We start from the raw sequence: 12,383 nt of genomic DNA, 5'->3' as shown, positions 1-12,383 counted from the left end.
GGTTCTCTTCTTTATAAGTGTGTTATTCTATGGCTGTATTTGTGTGATTGTAATGGTTCTCTTGTGGTGAAGGAGAGTCGGACCAAAATGCAGCGTGATGATGATTCATGATATTTTAATGAAGGAAAAAAATTATATATGAAGAAACTACAAAATAATGAAATGTGAAAACCGAAACAGCCCTATCTGGTGCAAACACAAAGACAGGAACAATCACCCACAAAACACTCAAAGAATATGGCTGCCTAAATATGGTTCCCAATCAGAGACAACGATAAACACCTGCCTCTGATTGAGAACCACTCCAGACAGCCATTGACTTTGCTAGATACCTCCACTAAGCCACACACCCAATAACTAACAAAACCCCAAGACAAAACACACCACAATAAACCCATGTCACACCCCGGCCTGACCAAATAAATAAAGACAAACACAATAATACTTCGACCAGGGCATGACAGTGATACAGGATGTGCAATGTAGTTTTATTTGTGTGTTTTTTGTTAGCAATAGTGTAATAATTTGATAATCTTTTTTATTTGTATTTATATACTACAATTTGTTTCTATTTGTCTTTGTTACTTCTTTTTTTTATGAGTCTTATTTTTGTATAAATATTTATATCGTTTTAAATGTTATGATTATTTATTTGTGTTGCTCCAAATGTCTGAATAAAAATGACTGCTAGTGCAGAATGGCGCTTTTTGGGTGGGTGGGTGGGTGGGTGGGGGGGTCGCCCAGGGAGCCATACAAACTAGAACCGCCACTGCTTTACAACACTTCCACCATCAGTATTCCTGTCTCCCGGGAACGTTGGATTTGACGAATTGGGGCGCGCGCTAGAATGTGTGCTATGTGCCCGCGCATCATCCCTGATGAGAACCCGCTGTACGAGCTTTATGATACCCTAGGCTACTACAGTTCCACGAGTTGGACTGTTTTTCTATTTAGGTTATGCATTCATCGACATAAATACATAACATCAAGTGATAACAGCATATGAAAAGCACCTCGATCTAAATGTGATGCGAGACACCGTCTCATATTATTCGCACCATCTCCCGTTCCCGCCTCTTGATATTGACTTGCATACTGTTTCGCGCTCTCTCTCTCTCTGGTTGTCCTGGTGATAACGAGATAGAGGAGCCTTACAACACTGAATCCAAGAGACAGAGGGATGAGATAGAAACGGTTGGAGCGTGTATCTGCATTCATTATAGCCTAATTATTAAATGATGTGGGACATATCCTATTGACTAAAAGCCTAGCAAAGCCATAAAATGCGTCTTTCATGATATGTTCATGGATTGTTTGACCTGCCAAAAATGTTTTACTCGGGCTGCGCTATTTCAGTGTTGTTGAACTAGTTAGACACGCTTTTTTCTCATAATTATTGATTTCTTACGCCGCCAACCTGAAGTTCATCGTTATCATCTTGGCCGCCGGGATGGTGGCCTTCGTTGGAGCAGTCATCTGCATCATCGCCGCGGTCCATACCGGCTCCGCTGCCGAATCTACCCAGCAGCCTGTGGCAGACAACCAGTCGCAGTCTCCATACGCTGGAGTGCAGCAGACTTTCCCCGGGGGATCCGTGGCGCGAGCGGGTCCCCTGGGCGCTATCCATGGTTCTGAAAGGCAGCACGGAGAAGCGCCCACCTTCTTCCACGTCGCCAGCGGCTTTGATGCCCTCGGTGGAACTAGGCAGGTTAGTCAACTTATCTGCACCCCAGTACCCGCCGGAGAATGCAACCCCAAAAACTTTCAGCAACAAGCCGAAGACCCGTCGCTGTACGCCGGAGAAGACTGGGGATACCTCCGCACCACGGCAGAGGAACTACAACAGACAGTGCTCCAGCAGAAGGACCAGATTATCACCGACCAGAGGACCATTAGGGATCTGTCAGGCAAGCTTTCGGAGTGTGAGAGCGGAATAGAGGGGCGTAGAGGCGCGGGGCTCTGGGGAGGTAAAAGGGTATATGAGGTCCGGCTCGTAGTCCGGGACCGTCCTCCGTCGTCGACTGTGGCACAGCTGCTCACCGCTCAGGCTGTGGACGAGCTGGAACAAGCTATCGTTCAGATGAAAGACCGCATAGAGAAACTGGAGGTAAGGAGAATGGGAGAAACGTGTGTCATGTCTGTTGGTGTTGAATTCCACTATCACATATCTTTATTTTAAACGAACTTGTTATTGTATCGTTAAATAAATCAGTAAATAGGCTAATTCTGCCGCTCTTGTGTGTCAGCTGACCTGCTTGGCAGACCTCGATACCATTCACTCAATCTGAATTTCTACTCACGTCTCTGACCGCAGTATGTCGGTGTGGGTGTGGCTGCGTGGTTTTACTGTTTAATTGAGACCATTTCCAGTTGATAGAAATCAGGGACAGTATTAGATTAGGTGAGATGACCGCCTACAGGTAACTGCCAAAATAAAGGAAACACCCACATCAAGCCACCACAAGCCGCCAGAACAGCGAGTCTTGGCATAGATTCTACAAGTGCCTGGAACTCTATTGGGCGGATGTGACACCATGCTTCCACAATAAATTCTATAATTTGGTGTTTTGTTGATGGAAAACACTGTCACAGGCGTTGCTCCAGAATCTCCCATAAGTGTTCCAATGGGTTGAGATCTGGTGACACGCACACACACTTGCACACACACTTGCACACACTTGCACACACACACACACACACACACACACACCCTTTAAACATCCTATGCTCATTTGAGACCCCATCTTTCAAAGTCACTGAGATCTATTTTTGTAGCCATGGTTAAAATAAAGGTTTTTGCTACCCGGGATCCTTGGGACATCCCTACCCTAAACCCTAACCTTAATCCCTATCCTTACCGTAAACCCTAACTTTAACCATAACCCTTACCTAACCCTGAATTTAACCCTGACCTAAACCATTTTGAATGTCAACTTCAATGGGTTAAAGTCAAAGTCCCAAGGACCCCGGATAGCAAGGACTCCCAAATAATGGGCAACTGGGAATTTTTATACATGACCCTAAGCATGGGATGTTAATTGCTTAATTACCTCAGGAACCACACCTGTGGAAGCATCTGCTTTCAATGTACTTTATATCACTCGTTTACTCGAGTGTTTCCTTTATTTTGGCAGTTACCTGTATATCAACATCTGACTTATTGTCCATGAAAATGTATTAGCTGCATTATATTAAAATTGATTAGATACATTATATTCGACTTGGCTATAGCTTATTAGAGTTCAACTCAATGTTGAGGAACCAATCAGTTACTTCACCAAAATCTATTTACATATTTTGGTATCACTTGTTGCTGTTGCATCATTACAATGTCTTCTCAACACTGCTTCACAACTCAAGTTACATTTAGCCAATTTGATGAATGGAAACCCCAAAACTAGAATGTTGTAGGATAATTGGTTAGGACTAGTCTACAGATACATGAGGATTTGTTATTCCAGGCACCTCTGCTTCCAACATAACTAGCCCAGGGGAGGAGAAGAGGGGGGATGGAGGAGGGAGGGGAGAGTAGAGTAACACAAAGCGGCTTTATAGCTGCCTGCCAAGCAACATGTGATGTACAACCCCATTTCTTCTGGAGAAAATATAATACATTATTCTTACGACCAGTTACCTATATTTGTTGAGAGCAGAGACCATCATATTCTTTTTTCAGCCTCTGCCTAAGCACACTACTATTATATTATATCAGTGGTGTACCTCTGTATCTGTGGTCCTACCATCTTTGGTCACTGAACCCCCAGTCATGGTGCAACTGATCATTAGGCCTATAGTCTTAACAAATGTACCCCATGTGGAAAGGTGAGGTACCCCTAAGGGTACTAGTACCTCATGTTGAGAACCACTGCTCTATATGTAACAGCATGTGCCTCACTGTAAATAATATGTTGCGTTGTCTGTGTGTCTATTTGACTGCACTTCGCTTTGCTGCAGTTGTAGTGTTTTTCCTTGGCTGACTATTGACTGAGAGGGCCTTCAATTACTTGTTTTCCTGGCACTATTTCTGCATTTCTCTGCACATAATTGATTGTCCATAATAAAAATAATAACAAATCCAGAGATTAGAGTGCTTATCTAACACAAAGGCCCACATTAATCACAGCACATTAAAAAGTGTGAGTGCAGCTCTAAAAATTGAACTGGCGTCCAGTGTTGCGTTCGAGACCACCTAAAAGCGAGACCGATTCAAGACCAAGACCGGAGCAAATCAGGTCAGAGTCAAAACCAAGATCGGGGGGGTGAGACCAAGTCAAGACTGAGACCGAGAGGGGGACAAGGGGTCTGAGACCGAGTCAGGAGCGAGACCAGAAAAATTTGAGTCCAATTCAAGACCATGATGGTAATTTAGTCAAATCGCCACCATAATAAGAGTTCAAATGTCCAGTATTTCTGTGTTCATATTTCAGAAGAACATACAGTATGGATTTCTTAGACATTCAGAATGGTGAGAAAAACATGCATACGGAGGGCAAATAGAGCCACTCTACAAATGATTACTAACCCAAACACAGTGGGAAACAATGAGGGCCTTCTACACCTTCAGAGAAGGGCAAAGGATTTACAAAATAATAATAACAATAATAATTACAATTATATTACTCTTTTCAATTATGTTCTGATTTATAATCGCTTCAGTTTTTGTTGGAAATGAAAGGGTTAACACATATCCAATCAGGATTTTTCTTTGGTTATTTCTGGGGCTAGCTAAGTCAGCCATTGGCTAGGCCATCAGAAGCTAGATAGAAGGCATCTGCCATTCAACTGTGTTAGGGAAACATTTTGGAGTGACAGTGGAATCAACCAATCACATTTTGACTTGTGGGTGGGATCATTTTAACAAAAAAAAGCATTCTCTTCTCAAAGGCCAATGGGTCACTGTGCAATAGCAAGCAGTAGTTTTCACATGGTCTAGCTAGCTATCCTTTGTTGTAAACTAATTTGCAGCAGCTGCAGCAGGTGTTATCTAAGAGGACGTTGTTGCAAATGTTAGCTTCTCCCTTTTCAAGAATAACTTTCAACAAGAAGTTAACCTTTTACTGCAGTGGGCTCAATCAGGGTCACAGAGTGATTCTTGGTACTTAAACAAATCTACTTTGAAACAAAAACCACACACATGGTTATGGGATAAAAAAAACACACCTGTACCATGTCAGATATAGTATAATGTATAAAAATATGTATAATTGTATAAAAATATATGTGCAATATCCACTGGAGAAAAAAGTGGGTATACGGTGTATACCCTGATGTCACACCCTGATCTGTTTCACCTGTCCTTGTGATTGTCTCCACCCCCTCCAGGTGTCGCTTATTGTATTTATCCCTGTGTTTCCTGTCTCTCTGTGCCAGTTCATCTTGTAGGTTTCCAAGTCAACCAGCGGTTTTCCTGTTCCCCTGCTTTTTGCATTCTCCTTTTTAATAGTCCTCCTGGTTTTGACCCTTGCCTGTTTCTGGACTTTGTACCTACCTGCCTGACCATTCTGCCTGTGTAATGGTTTTCTTCATCTGAAGGAGAGGCGGACCAAAGCGCAGCATGGTGGTTATTCATATTCTTTAATTTATAAAGAAACTACACATGAGATAACTAACAAAAACAAATGTGAGAAAACCTAAAACAGTCCCATCTGGTGCAAACACAAAGACAGGAACAATCACCCACAAACACACAGTGACACCCAGGCTACCTAAGTATGATTCTCAATCAGAGACAACTAATGACACCTGCCTCTGATTGAGAACCATACTAGGCCGAAACATAGAAAACCCCAAATCATAGAAAATCAAACATAGACTGCCCACCCAACTCACGCCCTGACCATACTAACTAAATACAAAACACAGGAAATAAAGGTCAGAACGTGACAGCCTGCCTTGACCACAAGCCTGTCTGCCACTCTGTACCTGCTGGACTCTGACCTGGTTTTGACCTTTTTTGCCTGTCCACTACCATTCTCTTGCCTACCCCATTGGATTAAAAAACATTGTAGGACTCCAACCATCTGACCCCTGTGTCTGCATTTGGGTCTCGCCATGTGCCTTGATATATAGTTTCCACCTCACCACTGGCCCTTTGTGTTTTACAAAAAGTGCGCTCTCGTACATGAGTGCGCTGGTATTTCCGTTGCTGTCCTTTCAGAATCATAAACCTGTCACACACTGAAGGCCAAGGTCCAATAGGTTCGCCACTGCCCAAACATGTCTATAATAGATATAAAGACTGTTCAGGTATGAATGTTTCAAGACAGGAGTGTATATATTTGGCCTGGCTAAGTGGTTTTATGTGCTTATTGAATGGAAGCTTATAATTCCACGTTTTTTACTCCGCTGGTCTCGGGAAGAAATTACGAGTCCTCACTGTCCTCACCGAGACCAGACAGAGACACTCAAAATGTACTACACCACTGCTGGCTTCATTTGTCTTTGTATTTCAGTGTCTGCTCTTCCCTCCCTCCCACACTCCCTCCCATGAAGTCAGATCTCGGACCGCTGGCGCTCCCTCACAACGACACAGATGCAGCAACTGCGATGACTTCAAGAGGTGGTGGTGGTGGGCTCTCTGAGGCCCCTGATGGTTGGGGTGAGGCAGGGCCAGGGGGACAGGCAGGGGATGGACCAAAGCAGTGGCCACGGGTGGAGGATCTGGAAGGAGAGCTTGAGAGGAAGCTGGAACTCCTGGAGGAGGAGAGGAAGGCCCTGCGAAAGGAATCCCAAAGACACAGGCAGGAGATCGACCAGGGGATGAACTCCTTACACCACCGCATCGCTGGCCTGGAGGAGGGTGAGAGGAGGGGCAGAGGGTTAGGTGTAAGAGAAGATCAATGGTCATGAGTGATAGTCATACCTGAATGATATTAATTTATATGGTGGGGGAGGTTAAGAGTCGGGGACATGAAACCATAACTGATGTACCAGAAAGGTAACTTATTATCAATCTATGAAAACGACATCAACACATTATGATACAGAATAAGAAAAAAGTACATAACAAGAAAGAAAATCCAAGTGGATATATCACAGAAGAGAGATGAGATATCCTGGGGGCAGGAAGAAGTCAAATGTGTGATGTAGCCATTGTATAAACCCCCAAATACACTACAAAGTCCTAATAAGACAAGTCTATTCAACATCCCCCCCCTACCAAATTACTTCATTACTCAAACACTCTCTCTATCCCTCTCTATTTCTCCACCCATACCTCCTTACCCCAGGACTTTCAGAGTACACCTATCCCGAGGGCTACAAGCTGTCCTTCCCAGTGCGTACCAACTATATGTATGCAGTGGTGCAGCACCCCATCCCTGAGCTGCGTGCCTTCACCGTGTGCCTCTGGCTGAGACCCACCGAGGGGGGCATCGGCACCCCCTTCTCCTACGCTGTAGCGGAGCAGCCAAACGAGCTAGTTCTGCTGCAGGGCATGCACACCCCTCTGGAGCTGCTCATTAACGACAAGGTAATGGAGGAAACAGAGCAGAAATATTTTAGGGCACACTGAGTTAGACACAGCACAATTTAAGATGGAGCTATAACAGTACCTGAGAGTTTACTGTCGTATGATTTCTGCGACCAAAATGGCACCCTATTCCCTATGTACTGCACTACTTTTGACCAGATCCCTGGTCAAAACTAGTGTGCTACATAGGGAATAGGATGCCATTTGGGACAAAGACAAAGCACCGTTTAGGCTAGAGCTGGGAGTGTAGTGTAGATCAGCATGAGGCCATTATGGTAATACATTGCCTGGAAGGCATAGAGAACTACCTAGCTGGCTGTGCCCTTGAGGAAGGGAAGTCCGTGCCTTTGAAAAAGTAATACTGCAGTCCTCAAATGTTACTGTAATAAAAGAGCTGGATTAATATATTCCAGGGGGAAATTTGTTTAATGTCTCCATACAGTGTGTTAAGCAGCAAGATATCAACACTTAAAAAGTACAATATTTTATTTAATATAATATTGAGTTTTAGTGTAGGATATTCTTTACAACACATGGTTTAGGGTCAGTACTGAGAACCACTTCATTGTATGATTGATTGTCCATTGAATTGTTTGCTATTGCCATCTTAAATACTCAATTTGCAGTCTAATATAGTCTGCAGTATCACTGCATTACCTGCTCTATAGCACTAACACTCAGACTAACCCAAACTGTTGTCCTCCCACCCCTAGGTGGCGCAGTTACCTCTGAACCTGTCTCGGGGCAGCTGGCACCACATCTGTGTAAGCTGGAGCCAGAGAGGTGGGGCGTGGCAGGCCTACCAGGGGGGCAAGCTGAGAGGAGAGGGGCAGGGTCTGGCAGCCTGGCACCACATCAGGCCTGGGGGAGTCCTCATCCTGGGGCAGGAACAGGTAAGACCTGGAGGGGTTGGTATTTTGGTGAGGAGTGGCAGGTTGAAGAGACCGCAACGGCATAGACCTATAGGGGGTTGTTGTTTTTAAAGGAGAGCATATTTTATTGTTCTTTGAGATATAGACACAGGGATGAAATGAGAAGGGGCAGGTGAGAGGAACATGCAAAGTTGAAGTGGGGGACTTGAGCATCAAACCCCAGTCTCTCAGGGCAATGCCAAGTCCGGAGTTACCACTAGACCAAACTCTGACACATCCCTTCCTCTTTTCACCCCTTTCACTCCTCCACCTCCTTCTGCCTGTAGGACACTCTGGGCGGGCGTTTTGACTCGTCCCAGGCCATGGTGGGGGAGTTATCCCAGTGGAACATATGGGAGCAGGTCCTGACCCCCAGCGAGGTGTCCAGCCTGGCCCACTGCAGCCAGCACAGCCCCCAGCCAAAGGGTAATGTGGCCCCCTGGACCAACCGGGAAGTAGAGGTGTTCGGAGGAGCCACAAAGGTGCCCATGGAGCCCTGCGCTGCCAAACGCACCAACACCCCACTGTGAGGGGAAGGGTGATATAGGATCCAGGGACCTTATTTATTTGGGGAAAAATCAACAGTGATAACACCAAGTAAAACTGAAATGATAACTTAAAAACACAAAATATAAATATTCATTAACAAACGTATAGCTTATTAGACACATTTCCACTTCCTGAACACATTACTTAAATAAAAAGCATACATCGCAATATTCTTTTGGACAATATTATAGTGATACTTTTTGTTGTTGTTGCTAGGTAGTGTTAGCTAGCACTAGTCAGCTATGCCTGCGCCAGAACGCTGGTATTTTGTTGCTCTTCAATTTTCTTTTAAAATAGTGAGCCAACATGTTTTCAATGCTTTTATTTCCATGACTGATCAAAACTAATTTTCTCATGCTCTCTCGTCTCTCTTCAGCAGACATATAGAGAGCAATCTCTTTGGAACATTAAAATTGCAATAAAATCACAGTATCGAATCGCAATACATAAAGAATTGTGAGAATCAGTATTGTCACCTACATGTAAGTATCATGATAATATTCGTGAGATCCCTGGCAATTTCCCAGCCGTACTGTACGTGTCATATTATACAGCTGTGTTGAAGTAGGGCAAAACATTGTGGAGGTAACATATTTCTATCTGAACAACTAGTTATGTAGAACAGCAGAAATGCCTAACTGACAGTAGATTAAGGAATCATGTCAGCTCTATTCATCACATTTCTATCTGCAATGTTCGGTATATTATACATTGTGAATTTGTGAAGTGAATTTATGGGTGGAGCTTGGGTGAAAGGGAGTAAGGGAATGGGGAAATGAGGCGTGTGTTTAGAAGTGGGAGTGACACTGGTTTTGTAACTACTCATAAAGACTTTATTTATCCCTCAAGGGGTAATTTTGTTTTGTTTTGCATGTTTTATTTTTCTATGTTTTACATCTATTGTTGATTAAGTTTATTCAGAGCTACAGGACACAGAGTGGGTCGGCTAGGCATACATACTTTTGCATTTCAACTGCTGCTTTGGACTTGGTCTATGGCCAAGCACTAGGTCCGAGGAGCCGATTTTGTTTTCTCAATAGGAGCAAACAATTGGGTATCTATAGCTTTCTCTATCATCTGACTTGTGTCTAACTGAAGGGGATAACTCAAGTGTACATTATGATTTTATATAACATTTTATATGCAGACATTAAGAACACACAATCGTGTCTGTCCAGTGTTGATTTTTTAAATAACTTTTTGTATCAACTTGTTTCAAAATAGCATTCTTACTGTATCTCTTTTCATATTCCTTCTCGTTAACATTTTTATAAATAGTCTATCTTAGTAATACAGCATGTCTAATCATTCCCTATGACTAATAAGAACTACAGAAACAGAGATATGAACTAATCTCTTTGGCACTAATTCAAATTCAGTAACTGTATCCAGTAATGTCAATGTGTGGCTTAAATTGATCCAGAAAATATGTCTTAGAGTTGGGCAGTGCTGTTACCCAAGCTCATTGAATAACTGTGTTGCACAATATGGTATAGCACAAAGTTTGATACTTTCTAGAACACCAGAATAAGTATTGGTACCAAGTTGTACTGTCATGTATAAACTGTGTTATATAATGCTTTTATATTCAATGTAAACAGTGATATGAATAACAATGGGTTTAAATGCATGTCATTATACTGCAGACGTGTATTCATTTTACATATCAATGCACATTCATATATAATTCAATGTATGAAAGCCCTCTTCATCTTCTACACCTTGCCATCCAGTTACGTGAGGTCTGAGGCCGGGTAGGCACATTCTATTGAGGCTCATAAAGCTACGGTGGTACGGTGTTTATCGGTATGACACGATCACAAAGATAACCATCAAACAGCAGCAACCATTAGACTCGCATTCACAGGCCTTAATTGCTTGTGCCTCACTCAGGGGACTTTCAGCACCACAGACAGCGACCCAAATGCAAGTGAGTCGGTCTACTTGTAAACAGCGCTACACACACAACATCAAATCAAATGTTATTTGTCACATGCGCCGAATACAACAGGTGAGTGATATGCTTACTTACAAGCCCTTAATCAACAATGCAGTTTTAAGATAAATAAAATAGATAAATAAAAGTAACAAATAATTAGAACAGCAATAAAATAACAATAGCGAGGGTATGTACAGGGGGTACCGGTACAGAGTCAATTGGGGGTAGAAGCTGTTAAGAGGTCTTTTTGACCTAGATTTGATGCTCCGGTACCGCTTGCCGTGCGGTAGCAGAGAGAACAGTCTATGACTAGGGCTTCTGGAGTCTTTGACAACTTTTAGGGCCTTCATCTGACACCGCCTGTTAAAGAGGTCATGGATGGCAGGAAGCTTGGCCCCAGTGATGTACTGGGGCATATGCACTGCCCTCTGTAGTGCCTTGCGGTCGGAGGCCAAGCAGGTGCCATACCAGGCAGTGATGCAACCAATCAGGATGCTCTCGATGGTGCAGCTGTAGAATTTGAGGATCTGAAGATCCATGACAAATCTTTCCAGTCTCCTGAGGGGGAATAGGCTTTGTCGTGCCCTCTTCACGGCTATCTTGGTGTGTTTGGACCATGATAGTTTGTTGGTGATGTGGACACCAAGGAACTTGAAGCTCTCAACCTGCTCTACTACAGCCCCTTCGATGAGAATGAGGGCATGCTCAGTCCTCCTTTTCCTGTAGTCCACAATCATCTCCTTAATCTTGATCATGTTGAGGGAGAGGTTGTTGTCCTGGCACCACACGGCCAGGTCTCTGACCTCCTTCCTATATGCTGTCTCGTTGTTGTTGTTGGTGATCACGACTACCACTGTTGTGTCATCAGCAAACTTAATTATATTGTTGGAGTCGTGCCTGGCCGTGCAGTCATGAGTGAACAGGGAGTACAGGAGGGGACTGAGAACGCACCCCTGAGGAGCCCCCGTGTCGAGGATCAGCGTGGCGGATGTGTTGTTACCTACCCTTACCAGCTGGGGGCGGCTCGTCAGGAAGTCCAGGATCCAGTTTCAGAGGGAAATGTTTAGTCCCAGGGTCCTTAGTTTAGTGATGAGCTTTCAGGGCACTATGGTGTTGAAAGCTGAGCTGTAGTGAATGAATAGCATTCTCACATAGGTGTTCCTTTTGTCCATGTGGGAAAGGGCAGTGTAGAGTGCAATAGAGATCTGTGGATCTGTTAGGACGGTATGCAAATTGGAAAGGTTCTAGGGTTTCTGGGATAATAGCGTTGATGTGAGCCATGACCAGCCTTTCAAAGCACTTCATGGCTACATATGTGAGTGCTACGGTCGGTAGTAATTTAGGCAGGTTACCTTGGTGTTCTTGGGCACAGGGACTATGGTGGTCTGCTTGAAACATGTAGGTTTTACAGACTCAGTCAGGGAGAGGTTGAAAATGTCAGTGAAGACACTTGTCAGTTGGTCAGCGCATGCTCGGAGTACACGTCCTGGTAGTCCTTCTGGCCCTGCGGCCA

At 43.9% G+C, this 12,383-nt stretch overlaps 1 protein-coding gene across 1 annotated transcript; it reads left to right on the top strand.

Annotated features, from left to right (window-relative positions):
• Positions 1 to 594: 594 nt before the first annotated feature.
• LOC109897255 (neuronal pentraxin-2-like) lies at positions 595 to 10,986 on the top strand. Its single transcript, XM_020491793.2, has 5 exons — positions 595 to 2,107; positions 6,493 to 6,799; positions 7,230 to 7,471; positions 8,185 to 8,364; positions 8,670 to 10,986. Exons 1-5 carry the CDS (start codon positions 1,451 to 1,453, stop codon positions 8,910 to 8,912), a joined length of 1,629 nt encoding a protein of 542 aa, XP_020347382.2. The 5' UTR covers positions 595 to 1,450; the 3' UTR covers positions 8,913 to 10,986.
• Positions 10,987 to 12,383: the final 1,397 nt, after the last annotated feature.

Source organism: Oncorhynchus kisutch, linkage group LG10, assembly GCF_002021735.2.
Source record: "Oncorhynchus kisutch isolate 150728-3 linkage group LG10, Okis_V2, whole genome shotgun sequence".
Lineage (NCBI taxonomy): Eukaryota > Metazoa > Chordata > Actinopteri > Salmoniformes > Salmonidae > Oncorhynchus > Oncorhynchus kisutch.
Note: the sequence above shows the minus strand (reverse complement) of the source record. Positions and strands in the feature narration are given on the sequence as shown.